Source organism: Salvelinus fontinalis, chromosome 21 (genome assembly GCF_029448725.1).
Source record: "Salvelinus fontinalis isolate EN_2023a chromosome 21, ASM2944872v1, whole genome shotgun sequence".
Classification (NCBI taxonomy): Eukaryota; Metazoa; Chordata; class Actinopteri; order Salmoniformes; family Salmonidae; genus Salvelinus; species Salvelinus fontinalis.
The window spans coordinates 5,420,321-5,448,088 of record NC_074685.1 but is presented as its reverse complement, the minus strand read 5'-3'; the positions used below and the strand labels follow the sequence as shown (position 1 = coordinate 5,448,088).

The 27,768-nt window shown below is 41.0% G+C and overlaps 1 protein-coding gene across 1 annotated transcript; it reads left to right on the top strand.

Moving 5' to 3' along the window:
• Positions 1 to 5,126: 5,126 nt before the first annotated feature.
• dnajc25 (DnaJ (Hsp40) homolog, subfamily C, member 25) lies at positions 5,127 to 24,723 on the top strand. The gene is made up of 4 exons (XM_055873627.1): positions 5,127 to 5,470; positions 10,268 to 10,420; positions 14,228 to 14,698; positions 17,053 to 24,723. The coding sequence occupies exons 1-4, from the start codon at positions 5,174 to 5,176 to the stop codon at positions 17,173 to 17,175; spliced, it is 1,044 nt and encodes a 347-aa protein (XP_055729602.1). The 5' UTR covers positions 5,127 to 5,173; the 3' UTR covers positions 17,176 to 24,723.
• The last annotated feature ends 3,045 nt before the right edge of the window (positions 24,724 to 27,768 follow it).

The window sequence follows — 27,768 nt, the reverse complement described above, 5'->3', positions numbered from 1 at the left end:
TAAAGTTCATATGGAAATCAGTCAATTGAAATAAATAAATTAGGCCCTAATCTATGGATTTCACATGACTGGGCAGGAGCGCAGCCATGGGTAGGCCTGGTTCCCCAGTGGGTGGGCCTATGCCCTCCCAGGCCAGCCAATCAGAATGAGTTTTTCCCCACAAAAGGGCTTTATTACAGACAGAAATACTCAGTTTCATCAGCTATCCGGGAGGCTGGTGTCAGACGATCCCGCAGGTTAAGGTGCCGGATGTGGAGGTACTGGGCTAGCGTGGTTACACGTGGTTTGTGGTCATGAGGCCGGTTAGACGTACTTCTCTAAAACAACATTGGCTTATGGTAGAGAAATTAACATTAAATTCTCTGGAAACAACTGGTGGACATTCCTGCAGTCAGCATGCCAATTGCCCGCTCCCTCAAAACTTGAGACATGTTTGACAAAAGTGCACATTTTAGAGTGGCCTTTTATTGTCCCCAGCACAAGGTGCACCTGTGTAATGATCATGTTTAATCAGGTTCTTGTTATGCCACACCTGTCAGGTGGATGGATTATTTTGGCAAAGGAGAAATGCTCACTAATGAATGTAAACAAATTTGAGAGAAGTAAGCTTGGAAAATTTCTGGGATCTTTTATTTCAGCTCATGAATCATGGGACCAACACTTTACATACACTACATACACTTTACATTGCGTTTATATTTTTGTTCAGTATTTATTTAAATATAAATGTCTTATTTATTTCATATAGTGGTGGGCACTAATATAGATGATTATATATAATATTGCTATTGTTTGATATCGATATGATCATGGCGTATTGTGATATTGCTTTATTCTTCCTGTTGACGTACACTATTCTGTAATAAAGCATACATGACTGTTTCTGCAGGCACATAGCCCTCTCATAGACCTTCTAACAGGCTGCTTATCATACTATAAAAACCACAGTAAACCAGGCTGCTTAGCATACTATAAACAACAAACTGTAAACCAGGCTGCTTAGCATACTATAAAAAACAAACAGTAAACCAGGCTGCTTAGCATACTATAAAAAACAAACGGTAAACCAGGCTGCTTAGCATACTGTAACAGTCCTGACCTGTTTTATGTTGTTTTTATGTGTTTATGGTCAGGGCGTTAGTTTTGGGTGGGCAGTCTATGTTATTTGTTTCTATGTTGGTTTTGGTTTGCCTGGTATGGCTCTTGATTAGAGGCAGGTGGTTTGCGTTTTCCTCTAATCAAGAGTCATATTTAGGTAGGGCATTCTCACTGTTTGTTTGTGGGTGATTGTCTCCTGTGTCTGTATGTATGTTCGTACCACATGGGACTGTAGCGTTTGTTTGTTTCGTTTCGTTTTCGATGTCGTCTGTTTCCTGTACGTAAGTTTATGTTTAGTTATGTAAGTTTATGTTCAGGTTTCGTCAACGTCGTTTTCTTGTTTTGTAGTTTGGAAAGTGTTTTGTTTCGTTTCGTGTTGCTATCGCATTTATAATAAAGATGGCTTATTTCCCAAATGCTGCGTATTGGTCTGAAGATCCTTCTCTCCTCACCTCGTCCGAGGATGAGGAGAGCACAAGCCGTTACACATACTATGAACAACAAACAGTAAAACAGGCTGTTTAGCATACTATAAACAACAAACCGTAAAACAGGCTGCTTAGCATACTATAAAAAACACAGTAAAACAGGCTGCTTAGCATACTATAAACAACACAGTAAAACAGGCTGCTTAGCATACTATAAACAACACAGTAAAACAGGCTGCTTAGCATACTATAAAAAACACAGTAAAACAGGCTGCTTAGCATACTATAAAAAACACAGTAAAACAGGCTGCTTAGCATACTTAATTGCCTACTGATGGTCCATGAATTGTGGATGGGCTTCCCATTGTATTAAAAGCAGTCGTCTGGTCCAGAAAAGTGAACATTTACACAGTTGCAATGTATTTTCTACAAAACTATATGTTATCAATATGGAATCGTAAAATGCAACTGATATGTGTATAGATTTTCCATATCGGTGCCCATCACTAATAGAATAGATTTATTTGATGAGGGATTGCAACTAATGAATGTATCATAAAGTGTGTTAAACCATGAATTTTTATTTTACAAATTGGTGACTGTAGTGGTGACTGTAGTGGTGACTAGTGACTGTAGTGCTGACTATGGTGACTGTCGTGGTGACTGTAGTGGTGACTGTGGTGACTGTGTACCTATAGCCTGGTTGATATTCATTACGATTAAATTGTAAATAATTGAGATTTTCGTTTTGACTAAAAGATTTGCCTTATGTGATTGTTTTTTGAGTTCTGATAGTTTACTGTATATAGAGGTATTGACTTCAGGACCATGGATAGTTTAAATGTACAGTCATGGCCAAACGTTTTGAGAATGAGACAAATATTAATTTTCACAAAGTCTGCTGCCTCTGTTTGCATGATGGCAATTTGCATATACTCCAGAATGTTATGAAGAGTGATCAGATGAATTGCAATTAATTACAAAGTCCCTCTTTGCCATGCAAATGAACTGAATCCCCCCAAAACATTTCCACTGCATTTCAGCCCTGCCACAAAAGGACCAGCTAACATCATGTCAGTGATTCTCTCTTTAACACAGGTGTGAGTGTTGATGAGGACAAGGCTGGAGATCACTCTGTCATGCTGATTGAGTTCAAATAACAGACTGGAAGCTTCAAAAGGAGGGTGGTGCTTGGAATCATTGTTCTTCCTCTGTCAACCATGGTTACCTGCAAGGAAACACGTGCCGTCATCATTGCTTTGCACAGAAAGGGCTTCACAGGCAAAGATATTGCTGCCAGTAAGATTGCACCTAAATCAACCATTTATCGGATCATCAAGAACTTCAAGGAGAGCGGTTCAATTGTTGTGGCTTCAGGGCGCCCGAGAACGTCCAGCAAGCACCAGGACCATCTCCTGAAGTTGATTCAGCTGCGGGATCGGGGCACCACCAGTACAGAGCTTGCTCAGGAATGGCAGCAGGCAGGTGTGAGTGCATCTGCACACAAAGTGAGGCAAAGACTTTTGGAGGATGGCCTGGTGTCAAGAAGTGCAGCAAAGGAGCCACCTCTCCAGGAAAAACATCAGGGACAGACTGATATTCTGCAAAAGGTACAGGGATTGGACTGCTGAGGACTGGGGTAAAGTCATTTTCTCTGATGAATCCCCTTTCCGATTGTTTGGGGCATCCGGAAAAAAGCTTGTCTGGAGAAGACAAGGTGAGCGCTACCATCAGTCCTGTGTCATGCCAACAGTAAAGCATCCTGAGACCATTCATGTGTGGGGTTGCTTCTCAGCCAAGGGAGTGGGCTCACACAGTTTTGCCTAAGAACACAGCCATGAATAAAGAATGGTACCAACACATCCTCCGAGAGCACCTTCTCCCAACCATCCAGGAACAGTTTGGTGATGAACAATGCCTTTTCCAGCATGATGGAGCACCTTGCCATAAGGCAAAAGTGATAACTAAATGGCTCGGGGAACAAAACATCGATATTTTGGGTCCATGGCCAGGAAACTCCCCAGACCTTAATCCCATTGAGAACTTGTGGTCAATCCTCAAGAGGCGGGTGGACAAACAAATACCCACAAATTCTGACAAACTCCAAGCATTGATTATGCAAGAATGGGCTGCCATCAGTCAGGATGTGGCCCAGAAGTTAATTGACAGCATGCCAGGGCGGATTGCAGAGGTCTTGAATAAGAAGGGTCAACACTGAAAATATTGACTCTTTGCAACAACTTCATGTAATTATCAATAAAAGACTTTGACACTTATGAAATGCTTGTAATTATACTTCAGTATTCCATATTAACATCTGACAAAAAATATCTAAAGACACTGAAGCAGCAAACTTTGTGGAATCTAATATTTGTGTCATTCTCAAAACTTTTGGCCACGACTGTATATAGAGGTATTGACTTCAGGTCCATGAATAGTTGAATGTACAGTATATAGAGGTACTGACTTCAGGACCATGAATAGTTGAATGTACAGTATATAGAGGTACTGACTTCAGGACCATGGATAGTTGAATGTACAGTATATAGAGGTACTGACTTCAGGACCATGAATAGTTGAATGTACAGTATATAGAGGTACTGACTTCAGGACCATGAATAGTTGAATGTACAGTATATAGAGGTACTGACTTCAGGACCATGAATAGTTGAATGTACAGTATATAGAGGTACTGACTTCAGGACCATGGATAGTTTAATGTATGTTCAGGACCATGAATAGTTTAATGTATGTTCAGGACCATGAATAGTTGAATGTATGTTCAGGACCATGAATAGTTGAATGTGTGTTCAGGACCATGAATAGTTGAATGTATGTTCAGGACCATGAATAGTTGAATGTATGTTCAGGACCATGAATAGTTGAATGTATGTTCAGGACCATGAATAGTTGAATGTATGTTCAGGACCATGAATAGTTGAATGTATGTTCAGGACCATGAATAGTTGAATGTATGTTCAGGACCATGGATAGTACCGAGTCATTTGAAGGTGGTTTCTACAGACTATACTGAGTACTCCCAACCACATTTTAAACCTCTGCACATAGAATTGTTTCTTGTATTGGCCTACAGTGTATTGCATTGGGACCAATGGAGTGGGTGGAGTAAAAAGTGTTGCTGGGAATATAGACTTCAGTCCCCTCATGAAATGACACCATATATCCATTCTACAGACCCTACTAGGTACTCTCCATTGGCACATATAATCGGTTTTCCTGTACTTTGACCACAGTAAAAGGCCAGCAACACTCCGGATTATTCAGAGTCCCATGAAATGACACCATATATACAGTCGACAGACCCTACTGAGTATTCCCTACAATACTTTTGCAGCAAAATTACAATAGTTCTTGCTCTATTCCATATACAGTGATTTGCATTGGAACATGTTTTAAAACCGAAATGTCATGCAAATGTAACTTAAATATTAACACATATGAATCATTATTCATGTTTAGTGTAATTATTTGTCATATATCATTAATAAATACAGGTTACTGAAACTTTTCAACCATTACGTGTGGAACTTTTGGGGGAACGTTTCCGAAATCCGTAACCCGGAAGTACTTTTTTAAATGTTGCTGACGAGACGCGGATCAAATTCTGCGACTCATCAAGTGGTGAAATGGCTGTACTCACTGAGTACGGCCGACACTCTGGTCAATGGATAGGCATTATATTCATTGTGGTGGTTTTCGTACCCTCTGCCACGGCGCTTATCGAGGGACTGTATTGTGGCACCGAGATTTGTTACGATGTGCTCGGAGTATCGAGGGAAGCGGTTAAATCGGACATAGCCCGGGCTTACAGACAGCTAGCCAGAAAGTATCACCCGGACAGATTCTCAAGTCTTGCAGGCGAGACTCGAGAAAGTGCTCATCAAAAATTTCTGCTCATTGCGACTGCGTATGAAACTCTGAAGGTAAGTGGAGAAACCTCACGTTTGATTCGTTTCAGCTAACCTTTCCAAAGTAAAACGCCGATTTCTTCTCTGGCCAGTTAGCTTACCGGCGGCGCTCGCTGACGTCAACTTATGTTGTATGCCAATGTGGCACTTTTCTCAACTCCGTCAAAGAGGCCTTCAGTCAATTTGACCGTTTTGTCTCATAGTGTACAAATACTGTCAATGACTGTGTTTATAGACCTGAACAGGTTCAAAGTCAAGTTATCATTGTGATGGGTTTTTTTCCCCGCATGCAGTGAAATTTCAGATGTTGGGAAAAGTTGTTGTATCGGTTTATCCGATGAGGAAATCGTAAACTCTTATGACAACTGAATCAGATAAGCAGAATGTAACTGGATGTTGACATGGTCATCTCTGAATCAAATGATCCGTATCTAATAAGACAGGATCCACTGAAGTGTGTTTTGTCAGATAAGGCAATGTTTGGAGGGTTCATGCTTACCACTCCAGATAATAGTGATTTTACGTTGACTCGTGAGGCATGGGAGAGGGTCCTTTCATAAAGAAGTGGTAGGTATTTTTTTTTAAAGTTCCTATTGCCTATTTTGCGCCGCCGAAAAGCGGGGTACAGAAAAGTCGGAAACTCAACCTTGGCCTTTAAAAAAAACAGTATCCGTTTTTTGTGTGTCCTTGGCTTCGATAACCACTACGGTGTTATTTTGGAAAATGGTACGCAGCATCATCTAGATATGTGTGTGACAAATGTTCAACATTTATCTTATGAAACAGTTCAAGACAATTCGTCTGCGCAGTTTGACGCATACGTTCGATAAATCCAAAGTATGAACCACACAGAACGCATTGCAACGCAACGCTGCAACGCAATGCTACAAGGCGTTCCACTGGACATTAATGTAATTCTGGTGTACCAAATTGCAATGACACTGTCGATCACACAGAGGCGTTATGAGAGGGCAAAGCGAATACCCTTTTTCACAGTGACATGCAAGACTTATGTTTTACATGAGTTATCAGAGAGAAATCAAATCAAGTTTATTTTATATAGCCCTTCTTACATCAGCTGATGTCTCAAAGTGCTGTACAGAAACCCAGCCTAAAACCCCAAACAGCAAGCAATGCAGGTGTAGAAGCACGGTGGCTAGGAAAAACTCCCTAGAAAGGCCAAAACCTAGGAAGAAACCTAGAGAGGAACCAGGCTATGAGGGGTGGCCAGTCCTCTTCTGGCTGTGCCTGGTGGAGATTATAACAGAACATGGCCAAGATGTTCAAAATGTTTATAAATGACCAGCATGGTCAAATAATAATCAGGAATAAATGTCAGTTGGCTTTTCATAGCCGATCATTGAGAGTTGAAAACAGCAGGTCTGGGACAGGGAGCACGTCCGGTGGACAGGTCAGGGTTCCATAACCGCAGGCAGAACAGTTGAAACTGGAACAGCAGCAAGGCCAGGTGGACTAGGGACAGCAAGGAGTCATCATGCCCGGGAAGGAGCCATCATGCCTAGTCCTGACGCATGGTCCTAGGGCTCAGGTCCTCCAAGAGAGAAGGAGAGAATTAGAGAGAGCATACTTAAATTCACACAGGACACTGGATAAGACAGGAGAAGTACTCCAGATATAACCAACTGACCCTAGCCCCCCCGACACATAAACTACTGCAGCATAAATACTGGAGGCTGAGACAGGAGGGGTCAGGATACACAAACAGGAAGGATATAACCCCACCCACTTTGCCAAAGCACAGCCCCCGCACCACTAGAGGGATTCCTTCAACCACCAACTTACCATCCTGAGACAAGGCTGAGTATAGCCCACAAAGATCTCCACCACAGCACAAACCAAGGGGGGGCGCCAACCCAGACAGGAAGATCACGTCAGTAACTCAACCCACTCAAGTGACGCACCCCTCCTAGGGACGCATGAAAGAGCACCAGTAAGCCAGTGACTCAGCCCCTGTAATAGGGTTAGAGGCAGAGAATCCCAGTGGAGAGAGGAGAACCGGCCAGGCAGAGACAGCAAGGGTGGTTCGTTGCTCCAGAGCCTTTCCGTTCACCTTCACACTCTTGGGCCAAACTACACTCAATCATATAACCTACTGAAGAGATGAGTCTTCAGTAAAGACTTAAAGGTTGAGACCGAGTCTGCGTCTCTCACATGGGTAGGCAGACCATTCCATAAAAATGGAGATCTATAGGAGAAAGCCCTGCCTCCAGCTGTTTGCTTAGAAATTCTGGGGACAATTAGGAGGCCTGCGTCTTGTGACCGTAGCGTACGTGTAGGTATGTACGGCAGGACCAACTCGGAAAGATAGGTAGGAGCAAGCACATGTAATGCTTTATAGGTTAACAGTAAAACCTTGAAATCAGTCCTTGCCTTAACAGGAAGCCAGTGTAGGGAGGCTAGCACTGGAGTAATATGATCAAATTTCTGTCCTTGAAACAGTCTTGATATGTTCGTCAAAAGATCAGGGTCCAGAGTAACGCCGAGGTCCTTCACAGTTTTATTTGAGACGACTTTACAACCATCAAGATTAATTGTCAGATTTAACAAAAGATCTCTTTGTTTCTTGGGACCTAGAACAAGCATCTCTGTTTTGTCCGAGTTAAAAGTAGAAAGTTTGCAGCCATCCACTTCCTTATGTCTGAAACACAGGCTTCTAGCGAGGGCAATTTTGGGGCTTCACCATGTTTCATTGAAATGTACAGCTGTGTGTCATCCGCATAGCAGTGAAAGTTAACATTATGTTTTCGAATGACATCCCCAAGAGGTAAAATATATAGGGAAAACAATAGTGGTCCTAAAACGGAACCTTGAGGAACACCGAAATGTACAGTTGATTTGTCAGAGGACAAACCATTCACAGAGACAAACTGATATCTTTCCGACAGATAAGATCTAAACCAGGCCAGAACTTGTCCGTGTAGACCAATTTGTGTTTCCAGTCTCTCCAAAAGAATGTGATGATCGATGGTATCAAAAGCAGCACTAAGGTCTAGTAGCACGAGGACAGATGCAGAGCCTCGGTCTGACGCAGAAATGTGCATGTTATCTTAAAGGCGAAACTGCACTCCAACTCTGATAGGCTTGATACATACAGTACCAGTCAACTTTTAGAACATTCATATGTTTTGTTTATTTTGTACTATTTTCTACATTGTATAATAGCAGTGAAGACATCAAAACTATGAAATAACACATATGGAATCATGTAGTAACCAAAAAATTGTTGGAACAAATCAAAATATATTTTATATTTGTTTTTTCTTCAAAGTAGCTACCCTTTGCCTTGATGACAGCTTTTCACAGTCTTTGTTTTCTCTCAACCAGCTTCATGAGGTAGTCACCTGGAATGCATTTCAATAAACAGGTGTGCCTTGTTAAATGTTCATTTGTGGAATTTCTTTCCTTAATGCGTTTGAGCAGTTAGATCAGTTGTGTTGTGACAAGGTAGGGGTGGTATACAGAAGATAGCCCTATCTGGTAAAAGACCAAGTCCATATTATGTCAAGAACAGCTCAGATAAGCAAAGAGAAACAACAGTCCATCAATACTTTAAGACATGAAGGTCAGTCGATAAGGAACATTTCAAGAACTTTGAACATTTCTGCAGTCACAAAAACCATCAAGCGCTGTGATGAAACTGGCTCTCATGAGGACCGCCACAGGAAAGGAAGACCCAGAGTTACCTCTGCTGCAGAGGATAAGTTCATTAGAGTTACCAGCCTCAGAAATGGTCAATTAACTGCACCTCAGAAATTGCAGCCCAAATAAATGCTTCACAGAGGTCAAGTAACAGACACATCTCAACATCAACTGTTCAGAGGAGACTGTGTGAATCAGGCCTTCATGGTCGAATTGCTGCAAAGAAACTACTACTAAAGGACACCAATAAGAAGAAGAGACTTGTTTGCACCAAGAAACACAAGCAATGGAAATTAGACCGGTGGAAATGTGAGATTTCTGGTTCCAACCGCCCTGTCTTTGTGAGACGCAGAGTAGGTGAATGGATTATCTCTGCATGTGTGGTTTCTACCGTGAAGCATGGAGGAGGAGGAGGTGTGGGGGGTGCTTTGCTGGTGAAACTGACAGTGATTTACTTAGAATTCAAGGCACACTTAACCAGAATGTCTACCACAGCATTCTGCAGCGATACGCCATCCCATCTGGTATGCACTTAGTGGGACTATCATTTGTTTTTCAACAGGACAATGGGCAAAAACACACCTCCAGGCTGTGCAAGGGCTATTTGACCAAGAAGGCGGGTCATGGAGTGCTGCATCAGATGACCTGGCCTCCACAATCACCCGACCTCAACCCAATTGTGATGGTTTGGGATGAGTTGAACCGCAGAGTGAAGGAAAAGCAGCAAACAAATGCTCAGCATATGTGGGAACTCCTTCAAGATTGTTGGAAAAGCATTCCTCATGAAGCTGGTTGAGAGAATGCCAAGAGTGTGCAAAGCTGTCATCAAGTCAAAGGGTGGCTACTTTGAAGATTCTAGAATAGAGAATATATTTTGATTTTGTTTTAACACTTTTTGGGGGGGGTTACTACATGATTCCACATGTGTTATTTCATAGTTTTGATGTCTTCACTATTATTCTACAATGTAGAAAATAGTACAAAAATACAGAGAAACCCTTGAATGAGTAGGTGTGTCCACACCTTTGATTAGTACTGAACATGCTGCCCTCAATCATTCTGATAAGGAGATATCTTCTTGTGTCTTTAGTACTAGGCCTATAGCTAATAGTAATAATAGTTTTATACGGGTAATTTCCTCCTGTGTTTCAGGATGAGGACTCCCGTAGAGACTATGACTACATGCTGGACAACCCTGAAGAGTACTACAGCCACTACTACACCTACTACAGGAGACGACTGGCACCTAAAGTGGACGTACGGATAGTCATTCTGGTCACTGTGGTTGCTATATCCATTTTCCAGGTAGGATCATATTTATTTTCACACACACATAATCACATAGTGCACTATAAGGGGAATAGGGTGGCATTTGGAACACACTGTGTTTTTTTTAATACCAATCATGAGAAACGGCAGTAGAATGGCACCGTTTGGTCATGTGAGGTTACGAATGGCACCGTTTGGTAAGGCTACGAATGGCACCGTTTGGTAAGGCTACGAATGGCACCGTTTGGTCATGTAAGGTTACGAATGGCACCGTTTGGTCATGTGAGGTTACGAATGGCACCGTTTGGTAAGGCTACGAATGGCACCGTTTGGTAAGGCTACGAATGGCACCGTTTGGTCATGTAAGGTTACGAATGGCACCGTTTGGTCATGTAAGGCTACGAATGGCACCGTTTGGTCATGTAAGGCTACGAATGGCACCGTTTGGTCATGTAAGGCTACGAATGGCACCGTTTGGACATGTAAGGTTACGAATGGCACCGTTTGGTCATGTAAGGTTACGAATGGCACCGTTTGGTCATGTAAGGTTACGAATGGCACCGTTTGGTCATGTAAGGTTACGAATGGCACCGTTTGGTCATGTAAGGTTACGAATGGCACCGTTTGGTCATGTAAGGTTACGAATGGCACCGTTTGGTCATGTAAGGTTACGAATGGCACCGTTTGGTCATGTAAGGTTACGAATGGCACCGTTTGGTCATGTAAGGTTACGAATGGCACCGTTTGGTCATGTAAGGTTACGAATGGCACCGTTTGGTCATGTAAGGTTACGAATGGCACCGTTTGGTCATGTAAGGTTACGAATGGCACCGTTTGGTCGTGTAAGGTTACGAATGGCACCGTTTGGTCGTGTAAGGTTACGAATGGCACCGTTTGGTAAGGTTACGAATGGCACCGTTTGGTAAGGTTACGAATGGCACCGTTTGGTAAGGTTACGAATGGCACCGTTTGGTAAGGTTACGAATGGCACCGTTTGGTAAGGTTACGAATGGCACCGTTTGGTAAGGTTACGAATGGCACCGTTTGGTAAGGTTACGAATGGCACCGTTTGGTCATGTAAGGCTACGAATGGCACCGTTTGGTCATGTAAGGTTACGAATGGCACCGTTTGGTCATGTAAGGCTACGAATGGCACCGTTTGGTCATGTAAGGCTACGAATGGCACCGTTTGGTCATGTAAGGCTACGAATGGCACCGTTTGGTCATGTAAGGTTACGAATGGCACCGTTTGGTCATGTAAGGCTACGAATGGCACCGTTTGGTCATGTGAGGTTACGAATGGCACCGTTTGGTCATGTGAGGTTACGAATGGCACCGTTTGGTCATGTGAGGTTACGAATGGCACCGTTTGGTCATGTGAGGTTACGAATGGCACCGTTTGGTCATGTGAGGTTACGAATGGCACCGTTTGGTCATGTGAGGTTACGAATGGCACCGTTTGGTCATGTGAGGTTACGAATGGCACCGTTTGGTCATGTGAGGTTACGAGTGGCACCGTTTGGTCATGTGAGGTTACGAGTGGCACCGTTTGGTCATGTGAGGTTACGAGTGGCACCGTTTGGTACATAGCAGTATGTGAGTAATCAGAATGGTTCTGATGGACCCATAGGAACCCATTTCCTCCTCCTGGGATGCACTCCATGAACTCTCTAAATGGCATACATTTTTTCCAGTGGTAACTGTTTAGGCTACAGAATAACTATGCTGACTGCAGAGCGGTGGAAAAACTACCCAACTGTCATACTTGAGTAAAAGTAAAGATACCTTAATAGAAAATGACTCAGTCACCCAATAAAATACCACTTGATTAAAAGTCTAAAAGTATTTTTGTTTTAAATCTACTTAAGTATCAAAGGTAAATGTAATTGTTAAAATATCCTTAAGTATCACAAGTATAAATAATTTCCAATTCCTTATTTTAAGCAAACCAAAATGCACCTATTTTCTTGTTTTTATTTATTTACGGATAGCCAGGGGCACACTCCAACACTCAGACATAATTTACAAACGAATCATGTGTGTTTAGTGAGTCCTCCAGATTAGAGGCAGTAGAGATGACCAGGGATGTTCTCTGTTTAGTGAGTCCTCCAGATCAGAGGCAGTAGAGATGACCAGGGATGTTCTCTGTTTAGTTAGTCCTCCAGATCAGAGGCAGGAGGGATGACCAGGGATGTTCTCTGTTTAGTGAGTCCTCCAGATCAGAGGCAGTAGAGATGACCAGGGATGTTCTCTGTTTAGTGAGTCCTCCAGATCAGAGGCAGTAGGGATGACCAGGGATGTTCTCTGTTTAGTGAGTCCTCCAGATCAGAGGCAGTAGGGATGACCAGGGATGTTCTCTGTTTAGTGAGTCTGCCAGGTCATAGGCAGTAGGGATGACCAGGGATGTTCTCTGTTTAGTGAGTCCTCCAGATCAGAGGCAGTAGGGATGACCACGGATGTTCTCTGTTTAGTGAGTCCTCCAGATCAGAGGCAGTAGGGATGACCAGGGATGTTCTCTGTTTAGTGAGTCCTCCAGATCAGAGGCAGTAGGGATGACCAGGGATGTTCTCTGTTTAGTGAGTCCTCCAGATCAGAGGCAGTAGAGATGACCAGGGATGTTCTCTGTTTAGTGAGTCCTCCAGATCAGAGGCAGTAGGGATGACCAGGGATGTTCTCTGTTTAGTGAGTCCTCCAGATCAGAGGCAGTAGAGATGACCAGGGATGTTCTCTGTTTAGTGAGTCCTCCAGATCAGAGGCAGTAGGGATAACCAGGGATGTTCTCTGTTTAGTGAGTCCTCCAGATCAGAGACAGTAGGGACGACCAGGGATGTTCTCTGTTTAGTGAGTCCTCCAGATCAGAGGCAGTAGGGATGACCAGGGATGTTCTCTGTTTAGTGAGTCCTCCAGATCAGAGGCAGTAGAGATGACCAGGGATGTTCTCTGTTTAGTGAGTCCTCCAGATCAGAGGCAGTAGGGATGACCAGGGATGTTCTCTGTTTAGTGAGTCCTCCAGATCAGAGACAGTAGGGACGACCAGGGATGTTCTCTGTTTAGTGAGTCCTCCAGATCAGAGGCAGTAGGGATGACCAGGGATGTTCTCTGTTTAGTGAGTCCTCCAGATCAGAGACAGTAGGGACGACCAGGGATGTTCTCTGTTTAGTGAGTCCTCCAGATCAGAGGCAGTAGGGATGACCAGGGATGTTGTCTGTTTAGTGAGTCCTCCAGATTAGAGGCAGTAGAGATGACCAGGGATGTTCTCTGTTTAGTGAGTCCTCCAGATCAGAGGCAGTAGGGATGACCAGGGATGTTCTCTGTTTAGTGAGTCCTCCAGATCAGAGGCAGTAGAGATGACCAGGGATGTTCTCTTGATAAGTGTGTGAATTGGACTATTTTCCTGCTAAGCGTTCAAAATGTAAAGAGTGCTTTTAAGTGCATGGAGTAAAAAGCACATCCTTTTCTTTTTAGGAACGTAGTGAAGTAAAGTTTTCTCAACCGTGTGTGTCGGTCGGTCGTGCAACGGTCCAGACACACATCACATATCCACTATTTTCCCTGTAGTCTCTTACATAGATCCGTATCTGCCTTGGAGCTGTTGTCATGGTTATTCATTCCATTCTCTCCCAGGATATCAACACACAACCCCAACATTCCATCAGTTCCACTATTTCAGACGTTCTATCTCTGTGTTCTAATGTTTTGATTTTTAAATCGTTAAAAAAAATTATAAATACTAAAGTACAGCTACCTCCAGAAACTACTTACAGTAAGTAGTTCTTTTTAAAGTATTTTTTACTTCATTACTTTACACCACTGCCTGATTGTGACTTAATTTTCCTCCTTCAGTACTACAGTTGGTGGGCCAGCTACGCTGAAGCCATCAACTACCTATCAACGGTCCCCAAGTACCGTATCCAGGCGACAGAGATAGCCAAACAGCTGGGTCTCCTGAACAAGACAAAAGAGAAGGGCAAGAACCGACGGTCCAAAGAGGAGATCCGGGAACAGGAAGAAGAAATCATCCGTGACATCATCAAGAACAAGATCGACATCAAGGGAGGCTACCAGAAGCCTAAAATCTTGGACATCCTGCTCTGTAAGATTGTCCTGTTCCCTTACTGCCTGTGTGCCTATGTGGTCTGGTACTGTAAGTGGATCTACAGGTTCACCATCTGCAGAGAGGAGTACGGAGACGAGGAGAAGCTGTACGTCATCAGGAAGAACATGAAGATGTCTCAGTCTCAGTTTGACAGTCTGGAGGAGGAGCAGAGAGACACCTTACTGGAGAGGCAGCTCTGGATCAAAGACAACTATGAGGTCTGTAGTAACAAACATAGTAGAGGTAGTAGTAGTAGTAGCACAAGTAGTAGAGGTAGCAGTAGTAGTAGCAGCAGTATTAGTGGTAGTAGTAGTAGCACAAGTAGTAGAGGTGGCAGTAGTAGAGGTGGCAGTAGTAGAGGTGGCAGTAGTAGAGGTGGCAGTAGTAGAGGTGGCGGTAGTAGAGGTGGCGGTAGTAGAGGTGGCGGTAGTAGAGGTGGCGGTAGTAGAGGTGGCGGTAGTAGAGGGGGCGGTAGTAGAGGGGGCGGTAGTAGAGGGGGCGGTAGTAGAGGGGGCGGTAGTAGAGGGGGCGGTAGTAGAGGGGGCGGTAGTAGAGGGGGCGGTAGTAGAGGGGGCGGTAGTAGAGGGGGCGGTAGTAGAGGGGGCGGTAGTAGAGGGGGCGGTAGTAGAGGGGGCGGTAGTAGAGGGGGCGGTAGTAGAGGGGGCGGTAGTAGAGGGGGCGGTAGTAGAGGGGGCGGTAGTAGAGGGGGCGGTAGTAGAGGGGGCGGTAGTAGAGGGGGCAGTAATAGTAGCAGCAGTATTAGTAGTAGTAGCAGAATTAGTAGTAGTAGTAGCGGTAGTAGTAGCAGTAGCAGTATTAGTAGTAGTAGCAGTATTAGTAGTAGTAGTAGTAGCAGTAGCAGTATTAGTAGTAGTAGTAGTAGCAGTAGCAGTATTAGTAGCAGCAGTGGTAGTAGTAGCAGTATTAGTAGCAGCAGTGGTAGTAGTAGCAGTATTAGTAGCAGCAGTGGTAGTAGTAGCAGTAGTAGTAGTAGACTACACACACAAACAGTGGAACACTTTGCACCAGATATTACAATGTTATTACAACAGAACACATTCTATACGTGAACACACACACATTCTATACGTGAACACACACACATTCTATACGTGAACACACACACATTCTATACGTGAACACACACACATTCTATACGTGAACACACACACATTCTATACGTGAACACACACACATTCTATACGTGAACACACACACATTCTATACGTGAACACACACACATTCTATACGTGAACACACACACATTCTATACGTGAACACACACACATTCTATACGTGAACACACACACATTCTATACGTGAACACACACACATTCTATACGTGAACACACACACATTCTCTACGTGAACACACACACATTCTCTACGTGAACACACACACATTCTCTACGTGAACACACACATTCTCTACGTGAACACACACACATTCTATACGTGAACACACACACACATTCTATACGTGAACACACACACACATTCTATACGTGAACACACACACACATTCTATACGTGAACACACACACACATTCTCTACGTGAACACACACACACATTCTCTACGTGAACACACACACACATTCTCTACGTGAACACACACACACATTCTCTACGTGAACACACACACACATTCTCTACGTGAACACACACACACATTCTCTACGTGAACACACACACACATTCTCTACGTGAACACACACACACATTCTCTACGTGAACACACACACACATTCTCTACGTGAACACACACACACATTCTCTACGTGAACACACACACACATTCTCTACGTGAACACACACACACATTCTCTACGTGAACACACACACACACACATTCTCTACGTGAACACACACACACACACATTCTCTACGTGAACACACACACACACACATTCTCTACGTGAACACACACACACACACATTCTCTACGTGAACACACACACACACACATTCTCTACGTGAACACACACACACACACATTCTCTACGTGAACACACACACACACATTCTATACGTGAACACACACACACACATTCTATACGTGAACACACACACACACATTCTATACGTGAACACACACACACACACATTCTATACGTGAACACACACACACACACATTCTATACGTGAACACACACACACACATTCTATACGTGAATACACACACACACACATTCTATACGTGAATACACACACACACACACATTCTATACGTGAATACACACACACACACACATTCTATACGTGAATACACACACACACACACATTCTATACGTGAATACACACACACACACACATTCTATACGTGAATACACACACACACACATTCTATACGTGAACATTATCTGTTGCAAAGCATTCCACTTTCATATTATGGAAAATGAGATGTAAAAGCCCAAGGTGTGGTTTCCTGGACAGAGATTAAGCCTAGTACTGGTACAAAAAGAAGCTCATTAGAGTATCTCCATTAAAAAAATACTGATGCTTTCTCTTTGGTGCCTTTTTTTTTTTTTCATGTGTTTATATATTTATATTGCCTGATGTTGTTGTACAGGTGTACAAGGAAGAACAGGAGGAAGAGATGAAGACGAAGATGGCCCTGGATCCCAGGTGGAAGAGGTACCGACGGTGGATGAAGAATGAAGGACCGGGACGGCTCACTTTTATTGACGATTGACGACATGCCGATCAATAATCACACCTGACTTGTGGCAATATATACAGATACACACTGTGTTATACCGATACAGTGCATTGGGAAAGTATACAGGCCCCTTTACTTTTTCCACATTTTGTTACGTTACAGCCTTATTCTAAAATTGATGGGAAAAAATATTTAAGAAATCTACACACAATACCCCATATTGACAAAGCAAAAACAGTTTTTTAGATTTTTTTTGCAAATGTATAAAAATAAAAAAATCATTTACATTAGTATTCAGACCCTTTACTCAGTACTTTGTTGAAGCACCTTTGGCAGCGATTACAGCCTCGAGTCTTCTTGGGTAGGACGCTACAAGCTTGGCACACCTGTATTTGGGGAGTTTCTCCCATTTCTTCTCTGCAGATCCTCTCAAGCTCTGTCAGGTTGGATGGGGAGCGTTGCTGCACAGCTATTTTCAGGTCTCCCCAGAGATGTTTGATCAGGTTCAAGTCCGGGCTCTGGCTGGGCCACTCAAGGACATTCAGAGACTTGTCCCGAAGCCACTCCTGCCTTGTCTTGGCTGTGTGCTTAGGGTCATTGTCCTGTTGGAAGGTGAACCTTCACCCCAGTCTGAGGGCCTGAGTGCTCTGGAGCAGGTTCTCATCAAGGATCTCTCTGTGCTTTGCTCCGTTCATCTTTCCCTCCATCCTGACTAGTCTCCCAGTCCCTGCCGCTGAAAAACATCCCCACAGCATGATGCTGCCATCACCGTGCTTCACCGTAGGGATGGTGCCAGGTTTCCTCTAGATGTGACGCTTTGCATTCAGGGAAAGAGTTCAATCTTGGTTTCATCAGACCAGAGAATCTTGTTTCTCATGGTCTTAGAGTCCTTTAGGTGCCTTTTGGCAAACTCCAAGCAGGCTGTCATGTGCCTTTTACTGAGGAGTGGCTTCCATCTGGCCACTCTACCATAAAGGCCTGATTGGTGGAATGCTGCAGAGATGGTTGTCCTTCTGGCCACTCTACCATAAAGGCCTGATTGGTGGAGTGCTGCAGAGATGGTTGTCCTTCTGGAAGGTTCTCTCATCTCCACTGAGAAACTCTGGAGCTCTGTTAGAGTGACCATTGGGTTCTTGGTGACCTCCCTGACCAAGGCCCTTCTCCCCCGATTGCTTAGTTTGGCCGGGCGGCCAGCTCTAGGAAGAGTCTTGGTGGTTCCAGACTTTTTTTCCATTTTAAGAATGAGGCCACCGTGTTTTTGGGGACCTTCAATGCTGCAGAAATGTTTTGGTACCCTTCCCCAGATCTGTGCCTTAATACAATCCTGTCTCGGCGCTCTACGGACATTTCCTTCAACCTCATGGCTTGGTTTTTGCTCTGACATGCACTGTCAACTGTAGGACCTTTATATAGATAGGTGTGTGCCTTTCCAAATCATGTCCAATCAGTTGAATTTAGCACAGACTTCAATCAGGTTGTAGAAACATCTCAAGGATGATCAATGGAAACAGGATGCACCTGAGCTCAATGTTGAGTCTCATAGCAAATGGTCTGAATACTTATGTAAATAAGGTATTTCTGTTTTTATTTTTATTACATTTGCAAAAATGTCTAAAAACCTTGTGTAGATTGAGGAAATAAAAACTCAATAAATTTTTTAGAAAAGGCTGTAACGTAACAAAGTGGAAAAGAGATACACTGTGATAAAATATATACAAACACACTGTGTTACACAGATACACTGTTTGCATACCTGAGAGTTTGTGAATACGTCGACTGGTGTGTGTGTGTGTGTACAGACGATTGACAATAATGCCTGTTTGTATGGAGAGTTATTTTCATAGATATTGTATTGGGGATGTTTAAAGCCGGTGAAAGGTACTACTGTATAACTAATAAGATGTATTGAAGCCTTATACAGCATATCGAGAGCTGGGGACTAGAAGGCTCTATCTGCAAAAAGATCATTCTGAGATAATTGGCTTTAAAGTTCTGAACCCTCATTGGTTTGAAAGGTGTTGGCTATTTTTTTTAAATCTTGTATTCTTTGGAACTTAACACGAATTGTGGTATGTAGAGTACTAGATACGTAGTGTATTTAGAGTACATTGTATTTAGAGTACTATGTAGTATATGTAGAGAACATTGTATTTAGAGTACTGTGTAGTATATGTAGAGAACATTGTATTTAGAGTACTGTGTAGTATATGTAGAGAACATTGTATTTAGAGTACTATGTAGTATATGTAGAGAACATTGTATTTAGAGTACTATATAGTATATGTAGAGAACATTGTATTTAGAGTACTATGTAGTATATGTAGAGAACATTGTATTTAAGAGTACTGTGTAGTATATGTAGAGAACATTGTATTTAGAGTACTATGTAGTATATGTAGAGAACATTGTATTTAGAGTACTATGTAGTATATGTAGAGAACATTGTATTTAGAGTACTATGTATGTAGAGAACATTGTATTTAGAGTACTATATATGTAGAGAACATTGTAGTTAGAGTACTATGTATGTAGAGAACATTGTATTTAGAGTACTATATATGTAGAGAACATTGTATTTAGAGTACTATATAGTATATGTAGAGAACATTGTATTTAGAGTACTATATAGTATATGTAGAGAACATTGTATTTAGAGTACTATGTAGTATATGTAGAGAACATTGTATTTAGAGTACTGTGTAGTATATGTAGAGAACATTGTATTTAGAGTACTATGTAGTATATGTAGAGAACATTGTATTTAGAGAACTATATATGTAGAGAACATTGTATTTAGAGTACTGTGTAGTATATGTAGAGAACATTGTATTTAGAGTACTGTGTAGTATATGTAGAGAACATTGTATTTAGAGTACTGTGTAGTATATGTAGAGAACATTGTATTTAGAGTACTATGAAGTATATGTAGAGAACATTGTATTTAGAGTAATATGAAGTATATGTAGAGAACATTGTATTTAGAGTACTATGTAGTATATGTAGAGATCATTGTATTTAGAGTACTGTGTAGTATATGTAGAGAACATTGTATTTAGAGTACTATGTAGTATATGTAGAGAACATTGTATTTAGAGTACTATGTATGTAGAGAACATTGTATTTAGAGTACTATATATGTAGAGAACATTGTAGTTAGAGTACTATGTATGTAGAGAACATTGTATTTAGAGTACTATATATGTAGAGAACATTGTATTTAGAGTACTATATATGTAGAGAACATTGTATTTAGAGTACTGTGTAGTATATGTAGAGAACATTGTATTTAGAGTACTGTGTAGTATATGTAGAGAACATTGTAGTTAGAGTACTATGTATGTAGAGAACATTGTATTTAGAGTACTATATATGTAGAGAACATTGTATTTAGAGTACTATATATGTAGAGAACATTGTATTTAGAGTACTATATAGTATATGTAGAGAACATTGTATTTAGAGTACTATGTAGTATATGTAGAGAACATTGTATTTAGAGTACTGTGTAGTATATGTAGAGAACATTGTATTTAGAGTACTATGTAGTATATGTAGAGAACATTGTATTTAGAGTACTATATATGTAGAGAACATTGTATTTAGAGTACTATGTAGTATATGTAGAGAACATTGTATTTAGAGTACTGTGTAGTATATGTAGAGAACATTGTATTTAGAGTACTGTGTAGTATATGTAGAGAACATTGTATTTAGAGTACTGTGTAGTATATGTAGAGAACATTGTATTTAGAGTACTATGTAGTATATGTAGAGAACATTGTATTTAGAGTACTATGTAGTATATGTAGAGAACATTGTATTTAGAGTACTATGTATGTAGAGAACATTGTATTTAGAGTACTATATATGTAGAGAACATTGTAGTTAGAGTACTATGTATGTAGAGAACATTGTATTTAGAGTACTATATATGTAGAGAACATTGTATTTAGAGTACTATATAGTATATGTAGAGAACATTGTATTTAGAGTACTATATAGTATATGTAGAGAACATTGTATTTAGAGTACTATGTAGTATATGTAGAGAACATTGTATTTAGAGTACTGTGTAGTATATGTAGAGAACATTGTATTTAGAGTACTATGTAGTATATGTAGAGAACATTGTATTTAGAGTACTATATATGTAGAGAACATTGTATTTAGAGTACTGTGTAGTATATGTAGAGAACATTGTATTTAGAGTACTGTGTAGTATATGTAGAGAACATTGTATTTAGAGTACTGTGTAGTATATGTAGAGAACATTGTATTTAGAGTACTATGAAGTATATGTAGAGAACATTGTATTTAGAGTAATATGAAGTATATGTAGAGAACATTGTATTTAGAGTACTATGTAGTATATGTAGAGAACATTGTATTTAGAGTACTATGTATGTAGAGAACATTGTATTTAGAGTACTATATATGTAGAGAACATTGTAGTTAGAGTACTATGTATGTAGAGAACATTGTATTTAGAGTACTATATATGTAGAGAACATTGTATTTAGAGTACTATATATGTAGAGAACATTGTATTTAGAGTACTGTGTAGTATATGTAGAGAACATTGTATTTAGAGTACTGTGTAGTATATGTAGAGAACATTGTAGTTAGAGTACTATGTATGTAGAGAACATTGTATTTAGAGTACTATATATGTAGAGAACATTGTATTTAGAGTACTATATATGTAGAGAACATTGTATTTAGAGTACTATATAGTATATGTAGAGAACATTGTATTTAGAGTACTATGTAGTATATGTAGAGAACATTGTATTTAGAGTACTGTGTAGTATATGTAGAGAACATTGTATTTAGAGTACTATGTAGTATATGTAGAGAACATTGTATTTAGAGTACTATATATGTAGAGAACATTGTATTTAGAGTACTGTGTAGTATATGTAGAGAACATTGTATTTAGAGTACTGTGTAGTATATGTAGAGAACATTGTATTTAGAGTACTATGAAGTATATGTAGAGAACATTGTATTTAGAGTACTATGAAGTATATGTAGAGAACGTTGTATATGTAGAGAACATTGTATTTAGAGTACTATGAAGTATATGTAGAGAACGTTGTATATGTAGAGAACATTGTATTTAGAGTACTATGAAGTATATGTAGAGAACGTTGTATATGTAGAGAACATTGTATTTAGAGTACTATGTAGTATATGTAGAGAACATTGTATTTAGAGTAGTATATGTAGAGAACATTGTATTTAGAGTACTGTGAAGTATATGTAGAGAACATTGTATTTAGAGTACTGTGTAGTATATGTAGAGAACATTGTATTTAGAGTACTATGTAGTATATGTAGAGAACATTGTATTTAGAGTACTATGAAGTATATGTAGAGAACATTGTATTTAGAGTACTGTGTAGTATATGTAGAGAACGTTGTATATGTAGAGAACATTGTATTTAGAGTACTATGAAGTATATGTAGAGAACGTTGTATATGTAGAGAACATTGTATTTAGAGTACTGTGTAGTATATGTAGAGAACGTTGTATATGTAGAGAACATTGTATTTAGAGTACTATGAAGTATATGTAGAGAACGTTGTATATGTAGAGAACATTGTATTTAGAGTACTATGAAGTATATGTAGAGAACGTTGTATATGTAGAGAACATTGTATTTAGAGTACTGTGAAGTATATGTAGAGAACGTTGTATATGTAGAGAACATTGTATTTAGAGTACTGTGAAGTATATGTAGAGAACGTTGTATATGTAGAGAACATTGTATTTAGAGTAGTATATGTAGAGAACATTGTATTTAGAGTACTGTGAAGTATATGTAGAGAACGTTGTATATGTAGAGAACATTGTATTTAGAGTACTGTGAAGTATATGTAGAGAACATTGTATTTAGAGTAGTATATGTAGAGAACATTGTATTTAGAGTAATATGAAGTATATGTAGAGAACGTTGTATATGTAGAGAACATTGTATTTAGAGTACTATGAAGTATATGTAGAGAACGTTGTATATGTAGAGAACATTGTATTTAGAGTACTGTGAAGTATATGTAGAGAACGTTGTATTTAGAGTACTGTGAAGTATATGTAGAGAACATTGTATTTAGAGTACTATATATGTAGAGAACATTGTATTTAGAGTACTGTGTAGTATATGTAGAGAACATTGTATTTAGAGTACTGTGAAGTATATGTAGATAGAACTTTCTAGCCCCAACCTCTGCTGGTATATGTGACGCCTTTCATAATATGACCTTTCTGCTCTACAGGGAAAAGCTCATGGTGTGAGAGAGTCAGACGATGTATTTAAAACCTGCCTGGAGGAACTGTTCTTATTACGAAGTCCGTATCCTAAATGGAACCCTGTATAGTGCACCACTTCTGGTCAAAACTAGTGCACTATATAGTGTGCCACTTCTGGTCAAAACTAGTGCACTATATAGTGCGCCACTTCTGGTCAAAACTAGTGCACTATATAGTGCACCACTTCTGGTCAAAACTAGTGCACTGTATAGTGTGCCACTTCTGGTCAAAACTAGTGCACTATATAGTGTGCCACTTCTGGTCAAAACTAGTGCACTATATAGTGCGCCACTTCTGGTCAAAACTAGTGCACTATATTGTGTGCCACTTCTGGTCAAAACTAGTGCACTATATAGTGTGCCACTTCTGGTCAAAACTAGTGCACTATATAGTGTGTCACTTTTAGTCAAAACTAGTGCACTATATAGTGTGTCACTTTTAGTCAAAACTAGTGCACTATATAGTGCGCCACTTCTGGTCAAACTAGTGCACTATATAGTGTGCCACTAGGGACAGACACATCAAGGGTTAGGCAGGGTTGTATAGTCTGTTATTATAGATGCTCATCGTCTGTCTCTGGTCCTAACTGTTATCCCGTCAGACACAGATTAAACCCTACTTGGGCAATCTCTACTGAAAGTGCTTTTTAATCCAGGAATAGCCTTCACCTGGGTTATGGGAAACCCGTCTGTTATGGGTTAGAATGGAATTGGCCTTCCTATGAATTGTCGTACCTGGGAAGGCTATTTTGAATCACAACTGAAAGTACTGGTACACAGTACTCAGAACCCAGTAAAAATGAGTCCTGGCTCTGTGATATTAGTTCTGCCCCCATTCTTTACTTTAAATATTTACTTCGTTGCATGTTAACAGCCAACAAATCAAGCTTCATTTGATCTATACTGTAATAATAAGGTATAGTATGGAGTAGTTGGGTACGTGTTGAGATTTGTTGGATTGAAAACACAAACATGATTTTTTTTTTTTAAATGAAACCAGAGATTCAAAAAGCATCTTGTTGGTATTATCATGGTACTGCATTTGGGTTTATTTGTATTTAAAATCACTGTCAGTCTAGTTAGTCAGTCTCTGTCTGTGTCCCACGTGGACCCTATTCCATATAGACCTGCAATACTTTTGACCAGGGCACATAAGACTTTGGTCAAAAGTAGTGTACTATATAGGGAATTAGGGTGTGTATTTGGGACAAAGTCTAGGTTTATTGTTGATCATGTAACCATAACATGATTAAATCTGCCCCTCAGACTGTGGTTGCTACACATCATTTACAATTCGATGCTAAATCCTCTCTGTAGTATATATGTAACTTTAGTCTGTTCCCTCGCCCCGACCCGGGCGCGAACCAGGGACCCTCTGCACACATCAACAACAGTCACCCACGAGGCATCGTTACCCATCGCGCCACAAAAGCCGCGGCCCTTGCAGAGCAAGGGGAACCACTACTTTAAGGTCTCAAAGCGAGTGACGTCACCGATTGAAACGCTATTAGCGCGCACCACCGCTAACTAGCTAGACATTTCACATCGGTTACATAGTGTAACGACCCTGGGTTTATAAGCACGGAAATCGACTCTGCCGTTCAGCATGCTTTTGCGGCACAGTCGATAGCGCGCCGGACCTCGGGCTAGGAGGTCGAGGGTTCGAGACCTGCTCCCTGCTGTTTCATTACAATATATTCAGTAATATATTAGAGTAATTTGCAACATCAACAAGAATTTAGTGCAGTTCAACTATTTCTCGCTTAGTTGGAACTCCTGTTTGGGTGAGAAATATTGGGGGGTGGGGGGGCAACATATTAAAAGAATAGTATATTTTAAATGTCAGGGTACATTACAAAAAACATGTCATAAACGGAATGTATTGCTTGACTGCTGGACACGTGATACAACCAGATGCATCAAACCTTTTACGTTCCGGCGGAAGTCATTCATCGTTAATGGAGCAGTCCGCGACGATCCGTTGCTAAAGGAAAGACGGGCTGAAACTTTTTGCAGAGTTAGATTTCGGGTATATGAATTGCATATACGATGATTGTAAACGTGTGGGTGATGATGATGATGTCACGCCAGCTACTTCTAACAGTTTCAGGCGGCGCTTGTGTGGTCCGCTGAGGGAAGGTGTCAAATACCATTTACAATTCAGTCAACCAACATTGGCCTGGATGCTTCCTACATAGAAAAGGAGGTTTTTATTAATTTAGTAGCGTAAGCTAAATAATTATATTTTTTGCACCGTTGTCTGTCACTTATTATTAATGATATGCTATTATTATTTTTACGATATTAAAGGGCTGCTGTCAAAAATAGCAACATTTAGCTAAATTGTGTCTCTTGACGTTCTAGTCATTTGTCAACCTTGCCTTTGCTGTTTCTATCATCTCAGTGATTTACGGTAATTACAGTGCATTCGGAAAGTATTAAGACCATTTGCTATGAGACTAGAAATTGAGCTCACGTGCATTCTGTTTCCACTGATCTTCCTTGACATGTTTCTACAACTTGATTGGAGTCTGTGGTAAATTCAATACCTGTGGTAAATTAATTTAATTGGACATGATTTGGAAAGGCACACCTGTCTATATAAGGTCCCACAGTTGACAGTTCATGTCAGAGCAAAAACCAAGCCATGAGGTCGAAGGAATTGACCGTAGAGCTCCAAGACAGAATTGTGTCGAGGTACAGATCTGGGGAAGGATACCAAAACATTTCTGCAGCATTGAAGGTCCCCAAGAACTGAAGTTTGTAACCACCAAGACTCTTCCTAGAGCTGGCCACCCGGCCAAACTGAGCAATTGGGGGAGAAGGGCCTTAGTCAGGGAGTTGACCAAGAACCGGGTGGTCACTCTGACAGAGCTCTAGAGTTCCTCTGTGGAGATGGGGGAACCTTCCAGAAGGACAATCATCTCTGTAGCACTCCACCAATCAGGCCTTTAATGGTAGAGTGGCCAGACGGAAACCACTCTTTAGTAAAGGCACATGACAACCTGCTTGGAGTTTGCTAAAAGGCACCTAATGGACTCTCAGACCATGAGAAACAAGATTCTCTGGTCTGATGAAACCATGATTGAGCTCTTTGGCCTGAATGTCAAGCGTAACATCTGGAGGAAACCTGGCACCATCTCTACGGTGAAGTGCGGTGGTAGCAGCATCATGCTGTGGGGATGTTTTTCAGCGGCAGGAACTGGGAGACTAGTCAGGATCGAGGGAAAGATGAACGGAGCACTGTACAGGGAGATCCTTGAGGAAAACCTGCTCCAGAGAGCTCAGGACCTCAGACTGGGGCGAAGGTTCAACTTCCAACAGGACAACAACCGTAAGCACACAGCCTAGACAGCGCAGGAGTGGCTTTGGGACAAGTCTCTGAATGTCCTTGAGTGGCCCAGCCAGAGCCCGGACTTGAACCCGATTTAACATCTCTGGAGAGACCTGAAAATAGCTGTGCAGCGACAGAGCTTGACAGGATCTGCAGAGAATAATGGGGGAAAACTCCCCAAATACAGGTGTGCCAAGCTTGTAGCGTCATACCCAAGAAGACTCAAGGCTGTAATCAATGCCAAAGGTGCTTCAACAAAGTACTGATTAAAGGGTCTGAATAATTATGTAAATGTAATATTTCAGTTTTTATTTTTAATACATTTGCAAACATTTCTAAAAACCTGCTTTTGCTTTGTCATTATGGGGTATTGTGTGCAGATTGATGCGGGGGAAAAAATTATGTAATCCATTTTAGAATAAGGCTGTAATGTGACAAAATGTGGGGAAAGTAATGGGGTCTGATTACTCTCCGAAGGAACCTTATCTGCATTTTAACCCCCATTCAAATGGGCTGCACCCTATCGTCTCAGGTAGACATACTGTTTCTTGTCTAGTCCTTTGACGTGATGTTGAGGCCTAGGGGTTCTTTACAGTTAGTTATATAGTTGTCTAGTGATATTGGTGTCTAGCTGTAGGCTAGTTGTCTAGTGATGTTGGTGTCTAGCTGTAGACTAGTTGTCTAGTGATATTGGTGTCTAGCTGTAGACTAGTTGTCTAGTGATATTGGTGTCTAGTTGTCGAGTGATATTGGTGTCTAGCTGTAGGCTAGTTGTCTAGTGATATTGGTGTCTAGCTGTAGGCTAGTTGTCTAGTGATATTGGTGTCTAGCTGTAGGCTAGTTGTCTAGTGATATTGGTGTCTAGTTGTCGAGTGATATTGGTGTCTAGCTGTAGGCTAGTTGTCTAGTGATATTGGTGTCTAGCTGTAGGCTAGTTGTCTAGTGATATTGGTGTCTAGCTGTAGGCTAGTTGTCTAGTGATG